Here is a 14,900-nt window from a genome sequence, read left to right on the forward strand (position 1 = left end):
TCCTGTCCTTGGTTAGCATGAGGTTATGGTGCTGTGTTGACAAGGATTCTGAGACCAGGGTCAGCAGAAACAAATGTAGGGAATGCCTAGCAATCTCTGACTTGATCACAAGAATGAGGAGTAGCACAGTTACCTCTACATCTTTGCCATCCTTACTTCACATCTTATGTAAATTTCACTGGTTTTAGATGGCATCTCTAGTATAAACTGGATTACTAATGGAGTTTATACTCTTCGATAAGAGGCTGGAGGCCAGGCACAGTGGTTCACACCTGCAATCCCAGCACTTTGGGAGGCCGAGGCAGACAGATTGCTTGAGGCCAGGAGTTCGAGCCCAGCCTGGCCAACATGGCAAGACCCCCCCGCTCTACAAAAAAAATACAAAAATTAGCCAGGCATGGTGGTGCTTGAACCCAGGAGGCGGAGGTTGCAGTGAGCCAAGATCATGCCACTACTCTCCAGCCTGGGCGACAGAGCAAGACTCTGTCTCAAAAAAGATAAAAAATAGTTTTAAAAAAGAGGCTGGAGTGTTGTATTTTGTATTGATTTTTGAGAGTGTATATAGTGTGTGTGTGTGTGTGTGAATTGTGACTAATTCATTCTAATGAGCTTGGGACATGTCTTCCATCATTCCAATTTTTGATCCTCTAGTTTATTTTGTTTGTTTAATATTAGCTATCCTATTTTAGTTTACCTCTAGTCTCATTGAGTTGTTTTTAGTCCCTTAGCCTAATAGTACACTGTAATTACATTTTTTTGTTGTTGTTTAGAAGCATGATTGTGAAAGCCATGAAATAAGGAGAATTTGGCCAAGTAATTCTTGTGTAAGTGTGGTCATATTACATTTAAGTAATATGTAGATTATCAGCAATAAATTATTTGTTATATTTATTTTTAACAAACTACAATTTAAATTATTTTGTCATATTAGAGAGGGAATTTGTAATCTAAAGAAAATTTCAGGGGAAAATATAGCTAGTTCAGAAATTAATTATTAACACTACTATGATATTTATGGATTTTTCTCTATTTTAGTAGTGATTTATACACTGCATAATTGTTCTAATCCATACCTTATCACCTTAGAAATACAATTCATCTTTTGAAAAGAATGTCTGTTAGCTACTCTTTTACTTTAGTTTATTCATCTTTTGACTTTTTTCTTATTTATTTAAATAGTCCTGAAATGGATATTTTCATACATTCTTGGTAAGAGTATATGTATAGGTGTTACCCTTCTAAAGAGCACGTTGGCAGAGGACCTCCAAAATTGACCCAGTTATTTCACGTCTAGGAAAATATCTTTAGGAAGTAGAGATTTTAAGTGTGAATTCTGGAGTGAGAGTGCCTGGCTCTGAATGCAGCCGACAGACTTACAAATTATATGACCTTGGGTTAGTTTCTTACCTTTTTAAGCCTCAGTCTTTGCATCTGTAAAATTGGTTTTAAAATAACACCCATCTCTAGTTGTTACTGTGAAAATCAAGTGATATAAGTAAAGTGCTTAACATTGTGGCTCTTATGAAATGTCAATAAATAATTGCTGTTGTTAATAATCATAGAAAGATTGTTCGTAGCATTAGTTAAAATAGAAAACAGGTAGAAAAGGGTTTGAATGATTTTCATTCATATAAGGGAATACTATACCATGTAGTTGTTAAATAATATTTTTAAAGAATATTTAAAGACATAAGAAAATGCTGATAATGTAGCATTGAGTGAAGGAGAAGGATAAAAATCTCTATATGCTCTAAGGTGTTAATTATGTTTTAAATTATCTTCTAATGATGTTATAAAATATTGTTTTTAAAATATGTTAGTTATGTTTACAAGTAATGATTCTTAAAAATATAGGAAAAATCTGGAAAAGAGGGGCTCACTGTTAATAATTCTTAAAACTAGGTAATAGGTATATGGAGATTTATTATATTCATACTATTCTATTTCTACATATTTTTGTTTTTCATAATACTTTTTAAAAAGAATGACAAGAAGAATAGATTAAAAACAGATCAAATCCTTGATATTAGTGCTTTGTAACCTGTTTAAATGTAAATTAACTCTTGACCAGTTTTGTTATTAAACCATTATTTATACTTTTTAATGGTTTCTTAAAGCATTTGAGAGATGTATATCAGACTTGTTTGGTTAAGGATGAAGTGTGTCTGAATATCTGTCTAGAAAATAGCTGTTTTAAGTATTTTCCGTATCTGAAAATGATATGAGGACCATCTCCCACTACTGCATTCCCATAAGTGGTTTTATTTTTCATCTTTTAAAATAGTGTAGATTTTTCAACATAGCCAGCGTTCGTACATTTCAAAAGTCAACTTTACGTTAGTGGGGGTGAACAGTATCTTATTTTGACAAAATTCCCCCTCTTTAGATGGAAATGAGGCAAAGAGGAAAGGAGTAACTATTTCTTCTTGTCTCTATAACTGAAACAATATTCAATATAAGTGAATTTTACTTGTAGCAAATATTCCCTTTATAAGTCCTCCATTTATCTTGTAGGTGGCCTTGTAAAATATACTTTATTTGATTTTACACACTGTGCTCATGCTTTGGCTTTATGCCCAACCTCCCAGGCTGCAGACATCTACAGCAGACCCCAGTGTTAAAGAAAACAAGCCCCCCAAAACCCTAGAAAATATTATAGTTATTAATAATAAATTCTCAGTAATATTCACATTGGAGCAGTAATAAATTATATTAATAGTAGCAGTCCTTAAAAATGGTCCCACTATTCACCAAGACATTGAATCTTACCCGTGTTCCAAATGAAATGATTATTGTTTTCTACTTTCTACTCTTACAAGAAAGAGGTGTTAAGGGTATTCTGTTTATTTGTTTGACTTATTGTCTTTAATACAGAAGTTAAAAAATAAAGGCAAAGCACATATATGTATAGTATCAACTAGCACCAAATCCTTCCTATGTGAGAGAAAATGATCTGCTTTGGAAGCCAGTTACATACATTCAAGAAATATGTCAAGCAATCTAAAATGAATATGTTAAATGGAAAATGACTAGTCCTGACAAATTCTTCTAAAATGCAAAATAGCAGTAATTTAGAAGTTTATGGAGGAAGGGTAGATCTTGAAGAAAAATATGTGTTTTAATTAAGGAAGAAAATAAAGAATGGGAAGAAAGAAGAGGAAGAAAGATAGGGAGGGAGGCAATCCAGGCATGAAGCAGACGCTCCTGGATTGAAGTAGAAATACAAGAGGCATATTGAGGAAACCATGTTGGAACAGATGGTTTATATAAGGCAGTGCTTTTCAAATTATGTTCTGATGCCACCCCCAGAGGGGCTAGCCAGCAAGCGGTGAGGAGGCCCGCTAGTGAAGTCTTTAAGTGAGGCAGTGCTGCAGGTATATTAGAAAAACTGATCTGACAGTGGATACAGAGGAATGTGTTGGGAAACTATTCAGTAAGTCCGATGAGATGGCATGAGCCCAGATGTGTTATTGGCCACAAGTTTGAAAATAAAACAAGAGAATGAATGCATGTACTCTCACCAAGGGAGAACCACCAAGAGTAGGTTACAGATGGGAAGAATGTTGTACTGGGGGAAGGAGGTATCAAAGCCCCATCCAGTGATAGAAGTGAAGAATCCCACATTGAATGTAAATCTGATGGTACTAGATTGTATGGGAATACAGAAGATAATACTTTGATTGTATCCAAGTTCTAAAGGGAAATATAAAGTGAATTAAAATAAGTAGCTTGATATGTAAAACATAACTTTGGGATTATATCTAGTGTCAGCAGTGTGGATGAACACACAGCAGATATGGGAATTGTGTTCTTGTTTACACTCTCGTTAGTTGTTTCCTTAGATGTCTCTAAACTGAAAAGCTCCTGTGCGGTGGAGGAGTGGTGTGGGTGCTAAGTTAAATTGAAAAGCCCTAAGCTTTGTGGCACAGCTAAAAATCCTGTATCCAGAGCCTGGGGGTTGGCAGTTTAGTGAAGTCGCTTTCACAGGTAATATTGTTAAATAAGGCAGAGATTGGTTTTTTTTTAGAGGCGGAGTCTTACTCTGTCACCCAAGCTGGAGTGCCAGTGGCACGATCTCGGCTCACTGCAGCCTCCACCTCCCAGTTCCAGCGATTCTCCTACCTCAGCCTCCTGGGTAGCTGGAATTACAGGCACACGTCACCGTGCCTGCTAATTTTTGTATTTTTAGTAGAGACAGTTTCCCCACATTGGCCAAGCTAGTCTTGAACTCCTGACCTCAGGTAATCCATTCCCCTCGGCCTCCGAAGGTGCTAGGATTACAGGCATGAGCCACTGCGCTCGGCCTTAAGGCAGAGATTGTTAATGATGTGGCTTCTAGTTGGTAAGTATAAAATCCCCAGCAAGAGAAGACTTGGTATTCTTCCTGTGGCTTGTTGACATAAGCCCCAAACCGATGGATAAGGAGTCATGTACTGCCCTCTGCAGCAATCAGTCAATCAATCGGTAAACAAACTAACTATAAATGAACTAAAAATATGGAGAGATGTAAATATTTGCTCCAGTGTAAGAAAGACTTATGTAAATGCAAGCACTTACTTACTCTAAAGGTTCACAAATATATATGTGTTATGGGCTGAATTCTGGCTCCCCAAACTTCATATATTGAAGTCCTAACCCCCTGCGCATCCGAATGTGACTACGTTTGGAGTTAAGTTATTTAAAGGTGTGATTAAGTTCAAGTACGGTCTTTAGAGAGGGCCTTAATCCAGTATGATTGGCTTCCTTCTAAGAAGAGATTAGGCCACACACACAAACTGAGGGGCAATTATGTGAGGACACAGCTAGAAGGCTACAAGCCAAGGAAAGGGGCCTCAGAAGAAACCAAATCTGCCAACATTTTTATCTTGGGCTTCTAGCCTCCAGGACTGTGAGAAAGCAAATTTCTGTAGTTGAAGCCACCCAGTCTGTGGTATTTTGTCAGGGTAGCCCTAGCAAACTACTACAATATGCATGCATTTCTGCAAAATTTGTAAATTAAAACAAAAGATAATAACCTACAAAAATATTGATTAACATATAAAATAGACAAAGAAGGACCTAGAATCAACAACATTGCAGTAGCAATGAGCACACTTAGCTCCCAGATCTTGGTTTCAAATACTGTTCTCCAATAAAAGGAACTGGGGCTCCTTGGAGAAATAGCTGATTCTAGGAATGGGGCAGGAGATACAGTAGTCCCCCTTTATCAGAGGGGAATATGTTCCAAGATTCCTGGTGGATGCCTGAAACCACGGATAGCACCAAAGCCTATATATACTATATTTTTTTAATCTGATAACCAAAACAGCTACTAGGAATAAGCGACTACAGGGCAGGTAATGTATACAGCATGGATACACAGAACAAAGGGATGATTTGTTATTTGTAGAGAATAACTCCCCACTCAAGCATGGGCTGTGTATGGTGACTTCTTTCCAAATAATGTAGTACTAAAAAGTGGACAAAAAAGAGTAACAGCAAAATCTGACAAAGCCCTACTTCAGCATGGTGGTCAAGATTAACAGCAGCGATAAGTCATGTTGATAGACTGTGTCCTTGATATAATGTGATAAGAATTGCATTTGACCTCTGTGGTTTTCCTCCCGAAAACCCATATCTCACTCTAATCATGATTAGAGTGAATAGAGAAGCATCCTACAACATACTTGACCAGCACTCCTGAAAACTGTCAAGGTGATAAAAAACAAAGTCTGAGAAATTTACAGCCAAAAAAGCTAAGAGAGCAGCTGAGTGTAATGTGCTATCCTAGAACAGAGAAAGGAGACTAGGTAAAAACTAAGGAAACCTAAATAAGTATAAAGTTTAATTCACAAACAAAAATCAGCACTGGTACATTAATTGTAATGAGTGCACCATGCCAATATAAGATGTTAAGAATAGGGGAAACTGGGTATGGAGTATATGGGAACTATCTGTACTATCTTTCCAACTTTTCTGTAAAATATTCTCAAAAAATGGCCATTTAAAACAACAGAAAACAAATAGACCAAAAGTTATCGTATACTCATCAAAAGGCCAGTAAGCACTTGAAAAAATTTCAAATTTACTGGTATTCGGAAACACACATTAGGCCAGATGCTGTGGCTTGTGCCCGTAATCCCAGCACTTTGGGAGGCTGAGGCAGGCAGATTGCTTGAGCTCAGGAGTTCGAGACCAGCCTGGGCAACATGGCGAAACCCCGTCTCTACTAAAAATACAAAAATTGGTGAGACATGGTAGCACATGCCTGTAATCTCAGCTACTTGGGAGGCTGAAGCATGAGAATCACTTGAACCTGGGAGACGGAGGCTGCAGTGAGCCAGTGTCACACCACTGCACTCCAGTCTGGGCGACAGCGAGACCCTGTCTCAGAAAAAAAGAAATGCACATTAAAATGGCTATAAGGTTATTGTTTTTCTCCCATTTAGCTCGCAATTTTTTCTTTTACCTAACGATGATACCGATGATTGGCATTGTATAGGAATATAAAATGGATCAGCCTTTCTGGAGGGCATTTTGGTAATAGATAAAAATGTGTGTACCCCTTGAAGCAGCAACATCACAACCCAGAAGTGAACATCAGTGATGACAAAGTTTTTCACAGTATTGTGTAGAATAGTAAAACCTCAGAAATTAATCAAAAGGTTGTAAGCATGGAATTGTTTACATAAAGTAAAGGAAGGTCAATGTGTGATGCAATGCAGACACTGAGAATAATACTGGCAGGGCGTGGTGGCCCATGCCTATAATCCCAGCACTTTGGGAGGCCGAGGCAGGTGGATCACTTGAGGTAAGGAGTTTGAGACCAGCCTGGCCAACATGGCGAACCCTGTCTCTACTAAAAATACAAAAAAAATTAGCCGGGCATAGTGGCACACACCTGTAATCCCAGCTACTCAGGAGCCTGAGGCAGGAGAATCGCTTGGCCCCAGGAGGCAGAGGCTGCAGTGAGCTGAGATTGCACCACTACACTCCAGCCTGGGTGGCAGAGCAACACTCCGTCTCAATCAATTCGTCAATCAATAAATAAAAATACTGTAGGATAACATTTGAGGACAAAAAACTTCTATGCCATATTATGTGAAAACATCCATTATAAACTGTGTATACTGTGTCGTGTTGTAAGATTTCTGTGTCTGCCTTTCATTATTCATTTGTACATATCTCTTGGACCTGGGATTTGGTGATCTTTACAAATGGCATTAAATTAAGTCCTATTTGTGATTTAAAGTCAATTTATAAATGCTTAAAGAAAGTTATTTTAATGCATATTATAGTTAATGTATCAAGAATTGCCTTACACCTCTGTCATAATTAGAACCCAGTGCTTCTAACTAGTGGAGTGAAGGACCAAGTTTTCATTACCACAAGTTGTGTATGTGTATGTTTATGTCTTAGGTATACTACACGTGGATAAATAGTGGGATTTGTGTGCAATAAGATGTTGTCTGTGATTATCTCTTGACTGCTAGGGTTGGAGCAATTTTTATTTTATTCTTGGTGATTTCCTACATTTTCTAAATATTGTTCAAGGAACCACAGAATATTTTTTGCAATGAGATAAAAAGTTTTAGAAGTCAGTTTTTTCAAAAAATAAAGTTTTTATTTTCATGAAACTGCTATCTGAAATATTTAAATTATTTTTTTTTTTTTTTTTTTTTGAGACAGAGTCTTACTCTGTCACCCAGGCTGGAGTGCAGTGGCACGACCTCGGCTCACTGCAAGCTCTGTCCCCCGGGTTCACGCCATTCTCCTGCCTCAGCCTCCCCAGCAGCTGGGACTACAGGCACACCTGCCACGCCCAGCTAATTTTTTTGTATTTTTAGTAGAGATGGGGTTTCACTGTGTTAGCCTGGATGGTCTTGATCTCCTGACCTCGTGATCCACCTGCCTCGGCCTCCCAAAGTGCTGGGATTACAGGCGTGAGCCACTGCGCCTGGCTAAATTATCTTTTTATCAAAAATATATTTTTACTTTTTCTGAGCAGATTTAATTTACACACAAATTTACAGTTATTTGTTTATTAGGTTAAATTTTTATGAGCTGTTAAAAACATCGTTGTGTTTGAATAGTATTCTCATTTTTTTTTACTTTTAGGCTGGTGTTTGGAATGCTTTATCCTGCATATTATTCATACAAAGCTGTGAAAACAAAAAACGTGAAGGAATATGTAAGTATAGTTTTATGAGTGATTAATCTGAGTTAATATTTTAATGATAGTTTTATGAGTGATTAATCTGAGTTAATATTTTAATGATACACACTGAAAAACTGCTATTCTCTTAGAAACGGCTGGAGTAGTGTTTTGGGTTAAAAGGTGTTATGAATGTGAAGTAACAAAACTAATCTTTTTTAAAATCTTTGAAGATAACCCCGAAGTGGAGTTTCAGTAAAAATAAGTGTGTGGTTCCCAAGATGAGTAATTGAATAGGTCTTGATTTAGTCTATAAATTCCAGTGTAATAAGGGGTTAGAGAACTTTTGTTTGTTTGACTTGGGGAGGGGAGTTGTGCGGCTTTTTGCCTTACACATTTATAGGTACATTGAGAATATCTCTCTGGTCCCAAAGCTTTTTTCCTCTTCTGTAGGTGTTTCATCACTTTCTAATCTATATAAATATGCAGATACTCCATCACCACTGACAACTGCAGTCTTTTTTCCTTCTTGAATCAGACTCCATTTGTAATTATTTTGCTTTGATTTGCGATGAGTCCTCAGTATTTCTTTGTTTTTAGTTTCCTCTTCCCTATTCCCTAATTTTCTTTTTCTGTCACTAACATTTATTTTTTATCATTTCTGAAGTTCTCCTCATTTCCCATTTTATTCATACTGTGTAATAGTAAATGGCCTTCCCCACCTATAAATCCTGATATAGTTTAGTATATGTGATGGAGCGAATTTTTAGAGAATAGCAAAAGCATATTGTATTGGCGGTGGTTTTTTTTGTTTGTTTGTTTTTGAGACGGAGTCTTGCTCTGTCGCCCAGGCTGGAGTGCAGTGGCGCAATCTCGGCTCACTGCAAGCTCCGCCCCCCAGGTTCCCGCCATTCTCCTGGCTCAGCCTCTACGAGTAGCTGGGACTACAGGCGCCCGCCACCACGCCCGGCTAATTTTTTTGTATTTTTAGTAGAGACGGGGTTTCACCGTGGTCTCGATCTCCTGACCTCATGATCCACCCGCCTCGGCCTCCCAAAGTGCTGGGATTACAAGCGTGAGCCACCACGCCCAGCCGTGTATTGGTGGTGTTAATCAACAGGATAAGTAGTCAGTACTGAGATAACAGCACATCAATAACTATGGCTCTTTTTTTTAAATTGAGGTGACATTCACATAACATAAAATTAGCCATTTCAGAGGCATTTGATGCATTCACAATATTATACGTATGTATAATACAGTATAATACAACTCTTTCTAATTCCAAAATATTTTCATCACCCCAAATAAAACCCTGTGCCCAAGTCGCTGACAACCACCAATCTACTGTTTGTATGTATTTACCTATCCTGGATATTTCATATAAATAGAATCATATAATATGTGACCTTTTGTGTCTGGCTCCTTTCACTCAGCATAATGTTTTTAAGGTTCATACATATCTTAGTATGTATTTTATTTCAAATGTTTTACATTCCTTTTTATGGCTGAGTAACATTCTACTGTATGGATATACGACATTTTGCTTATCCATTCATCTGTTGACAGACATATGAATTGTTCTGTCTTTTGGCTATTATGAATAGTACTGCTACAAACATTCACATACAAGGATTTGTTTGAGCACCTGCGTTTGATTCTTTGAGATATGTAGCTGTGGTTCTTTGTAAGGAATCTTGGATGATAGTCTTGTCATCCAGTTGGTCAAATGAACAGAGATTAGATCATGATTCTTTATATTTTCAGGGTTTTTGCGGGGTGGGAGGAAGGGACAGACTCTGAAACTTTTATAACTAACTCATTTTATTAAACTTTTACAGTCATTTTTTTCTCTTGTATATGAAACTAACTTCTGAAGTGAAGTATATATTAATATAAGTCAAAATGGTGGAATACATCTGGCAGAGGTAAATAAGTTACATAGTTGGGCTCTGAAATTTTTCTATCCTTTTATTATATGTATCTTTTGGACCTAGGATTGGTGAAATTAATCTTAAGAGATGGAACCATATTAAGTCCTGGTAATTTAAATTCATTTTATACATGGCTTGAAGGTTCATATTCTAATATAAGTTGGAGTAAATACTTTGCATATTGTTTTATAGTGCTGGCGTACATTAGTTTCTAGATGCCAGCATGTCTGTTAACAGTGCTTCTCAAGCTGCCTGTGGTACAGGACCACTTTTGTTTTTCGAATGAGTCATAGACTAATCCTTTTTTTTTTTTGAGACGAAGTCTTGCTCTGTCATCCAGGCTGGAGTGCAGTGGTGCCATCTTGGCTCACTGGAAGCTGCACCTCCCAGGTTCACGCCATTCTCCTGCCTCAGCTTCCCCAGTAGCTGGGACTACAGGCGCCCGCCACCACGCCCAGCTAATTTTTTTCTATTTTTAGTAGAGATGGGGTTTCACCGTGCTAGCCAGGATGGTCTCGATCTCCCGACCTCGTGATCCACCTGCCTCAGCCTCCCAAAGTGCTGGGATTACAGGCGTGAGCTACCGTGCCCGGCCGACTAATACTTTTATAAAATGAAATACTAATCACTAGAAATAAAGAAATGAAAAAAGCCCCTAAACCTGAAATACAACCCAGAATTTTTTTTTTTTTTTTTTGAGACAGGGTCTTGCTGTTATCACCCAAGCTGGAGTGCAGTGGCACCATCATAGTTCACTGTAGCCTGGACCTCATAGGCTCAAGCGATCCTCCCACCTCAGCCTTCTGAGTAGCTGGGACTACAGCCGTGCACCACCATGCCCAGCTAATTTTTTTATTATTATTTTTTATAGAGACAGAGTCTTACTATGTTGCCCAGGTTGGTCTTGGACTCCTGGCCTCAGGTTATCCACCTACTTCAGCCTCTCAAAGTACTGGGATTATAGGCATGAGCCACAGTGCCCAACTCCCAAATTTTTTATTACTATATTCAGTAACATGAAATTACTGTCAAATAATGTATTTGCCTATTGTTTTCATTATTGTATTATTAATATACTTACAGTAACACAGTAGTGCTTTTACAGCCTTGTACAATTCCATAGACAACACTCTGCCCTACTGTGTAATATTTTAATTGGAATTCTCTTTTGAAAGATAAAATTAAGAGTTGGCCATCATTGCCAAACACCATGAAAATATGAGTTGAAGAATCTACTTCTGGCCAGTACTTAATAAATGGGAACCATCTCCCTATTTGGAATTTTTTTTATATTGTTATTAAATTAGATCTTTTTTTGAGTCTATTTCAATGTATAGTTGAAGTACAAGGTATTATGTCTCTCAACATTGGGCCCGTTTCACCTAGAAAGCATTCCAGAAGCCCGGGATATATAATAATTTGGTGTGCTGCTGTGTGTGTGTGCATTGTATATATATTTGTGCTTACGGTATTCAATCTTTTCTCCCAAATCTGCTTTTTTTTTTTTTTTAGGGAAAAAAAGCTAAATACAAATTTAAAATGTTTAGATGAGAAGCTCTAATAACTTGAGGATATTATCAGTAAGCACAGAAATACCATCCCTAAAATAAAAGTCAAAGGTAAAGGGATAGCAATAAGAAATATAAAAACAGTAAATAAATTGTAATAAAAAATAGGCTTGGCCATGTGCAGTGGCTCAGAACTGTAATCTCAACACTTTGGGAGGCCAAGGTGGGTGGATCACTTGAGGCCAGGAGTTTGAGACCAGCCTGGCCAACATGGTGAAACCCCGTCTCTACAAAAAATATAAAAATTAGCCGGGTATGATGGCGTATGCTGTAGTCCCAGCTACTGGAAAGGCTGAGGTGGGAGAATCACCTGAGCCTGGGAATCGAGACTGCAGTGAGCCATGATCCCACTACTGCACTCCAACCTGGACAGCAGAATGAGACCCTGTCTCAAAAAAAATACTAACAATAATAATAAAATAAAAATCAAAAAGATTAATCCATTTATAAATGATGTGCATCAATTCAACTTTGTTAATATTAATTTTTAAAAACTTAAAAACAACAAAAAAAGCCTTAAAGAATTTGTGTGTTTTATTACCCCTGATAAAACATTCAGATTTTCATTACTAGATTAAAATTTGGGGATTAATAAAGATGGTCTAACCCTGAAATTTTTATTCAACTTTATAAAGATAATTTAATTGCTTCTTGGCATTTTGGCTAAGATCAAGTGTGAAGATAATTTAAGCTATGGAAGATAATCCATTAGCATTCAAACTGATGAGAAAACTATAAACATGATATGTATTGAGATATATGTATATGTGTGTATTCAGTTACATAGTGAGCATACAGCTTTGAACAGTTGTTTTTAGAGAATACTCATTAATAAAGCTGGAATTATCTGTACATAGTTTTGCAGTAATACCATGACTCTGAAAAGCATTTCTTTTTATTTAACTTTGATTGTAAGTTTAGGGTTTGTGCAGGTTTGTTAGGTAAATTTGTGTCATGGGGATGTGTGGTACAGACTCTTTCATCACCCAGGTATTAAGCCTAGTACCCTGAAAAAAGGTTTTCTTAACCATCCATTTGAGAAGACCAGAATAATGAGTAATTGAGAAGAAATTAGGGAAGGTGAAAGGCAGGTGGCTGGAGCTGGTTTGATAATTACACGGTAATCAACTCTACTTCACAAATAAAATGAGAACTAAAAGCAAAATAAATGATCAGGCACTGAAACAAGGACAGGGCATCTGCCTTTGACAGAGAAATGTATCATCTCTGAAGACCCTCCCAGCAACCATATTGCCTTCCATCAAGGCTGCTAGGGAGGCCTGGTGCAGTGGCTCACACCTGTAATCCCAGCACTTTGGGAGGCTGAAGCAGGCAGATCTCTTGAGCCCAGGAGTTTGACACCAACCTAGGCAACACGGTAAAACCCCATCTCTACAAAAAACACAAAAATTAGCAGGGCATGGTGGTGTGTGCCTGTAGTTCCAGCCACTCAGGAGGCTGAAGTGGTAGGATCACCTGAGCCTGGGAGGTCGAGGCTGCAGTAAGTTCTGATTGCACCACTGCACTCCAGCCCGGACGACAGAGTGAGACCTTCGGGTGGGGTAGTGGGATCGGGGGGAGGCTGCTAGAGAGACTAAGTTGAGATGTCACCTTGGAATAGTAATATTTTCCATTTATATAATTTCCTACCAGTTTCAAAGTACTTTTGTTTATTATTGTTTTCATTTGCTACCCTGGATAATTTTTTGAAATAAATTATCACACTCTTACTGGCTTAGAACAACGTAAATTTATTGTCTTACAGTCCTAGAGGTCAGAAACCTGAAATGAGTTCACAGGCCTCGCCCCCTCTGGAGGGTTTAGGGGAAAGTCTGTTTCCCTGTCTACTCCAGCTTCTACAGGCTGCCCGCATTCCTTGGCTTATGGCTTTATTCTTCCATCCTCAAACCCAGCAATGTTGGGCTGAGACCTTTTCATGCTGCCTTCTCTCTGGTCCTCTCTCTTCTGCCTCCTCTTCCACTTATAAGGACTCTTGTGATTACATTGGGCCCACCTGATTAATCCAGGATAAACTTCCCATTTCAAGGTCAGCTGATTAGCAACCCTAATTTCATCTGCAACCTTATTTCTCCTTTATGGTGTAATCTAACATACTCAGTTTCCAGAGATTAAGACACAGACATCTTCAGGGGAGAGAGGGCATTTTTCTGCCTACTCCAATTAATATCTCACTTATTCTTACTGCAGTCCTATGAAGTAGGCATAGAAAATATTCCAGTATTACAGGCTTAAGGAAGTGAATTGACCTGGAGTCACATGGATTGTAAAGACAGAATTGGTACCAGATCAGAGATCTTCTGTTTGTAGTATTTTATTCATTCTATTCTATCATGCTACCTTTAGAAACACAGGTGAAGATTCTAGCTTCACGTAAAAGTTGAAACAGCCTTCACAACCAGCCAGTGAATATGCATCTGATTAATTCAAAGTTGGACGTTCAGGGGCCACAGCCATATAGATATTTTCCAGGAAGGACAATCAGGCAGCTTACCAGGGTGGGACCCACCAGCATTGAAATCACATGTGAACAAAGAGGTTCAAAATGAAATAGAAGGTTTTCAAAATTCTGTAAAGTTCCTCCTTTGAAAAAAAAAAAAAATCCCTTAAATCTTGACAATCTTCTAAATGTTTCCAATCTAATTTTACTCTGACAAAAATTTTGAACATTGTTTGCTTGCACCCAGTGCAAGGCTAAGTCCTAAACTTAGCCATCTGATTTAAACCGACTCTTTTTTTTTTTTAATTATACTTTAAGTTCTCGGATACATGTGCAGAACGTGCAGGTTTGTTACATAGATATACATGTGCCATGGTGGTTTGCACCCATCAACCCGTCACCTAGGTTTTAAGCCCTGCATGCATTAGGTATTTGTCCTAATGCTCTCCCTCTCCTTGCCCCCGACCCTCCAACAGGCCCCGGTATGTGATGTTCCCCTCCCTGTGTCCATGTGTTCTCACTGTTAAACTGACTCTTAACAGTTTTATCAGAACTCTGTCCTCATAAAGTTTTCCTATACAGTAATCCTATCCAAATTTGCTTTGTTTTATACATGATATTTTCTCAGTAAAATTAACCTTTTTATATTGCCCTATTATGTTTTTAATAGCACCTTATAGTATCTGATGTTATATTCTTTATTTGAATATGTTCGTGTTCCCCACCAGAATAAGCTCCATGGGGAAGTGTTTTGTTGTTTTATTAATTGCCATATTCCTGTACCTAGAACAGTACCTGCTGCATAA

The 14,900-nt window shown here is 37.9% G+C and overlaps 1 protein-coding gene across 1 annotated transcript in view; it reads left to right on the forward strand.

Annotated features, from left to right (window-relative positions):
• The window catches only part of REEP3 (receptor accessory protein 3), a 103,910-nt gene that overhangs the window by 37,155 nt on the left and 51,855 nt on the right, over window positions 1–14,900 (forward strand). The window contains exon 2 of the mRNA XM_032138254.2: window positions 8,098–8,170. Within this exon, the coding sequence (XP_031994145.1) occupies window positions 8,098–8,170 (73 nt within the window). The remainder of the gene's footprint in view (window positions 1–8,097; window positions 8,171–14,900) is intronic.

The sequence above is a fragment of the Hylobates moloch genome, unplaced genomic scaffold (genome assembly GCF_009828535.3).
Source record: "Hylobates moloch isolate HMO894 unplaced genomic scaffold, HMol_V3 SCAFFOLD_3, whole genome shotgun sequence".
Taxonomy (NCBI): domain Eukaryota; kingdom Metazoa; phylum Chordata; class Mammalia; order Primates; family Hylobatidae; genus Hylobates; species Hylobates moloch.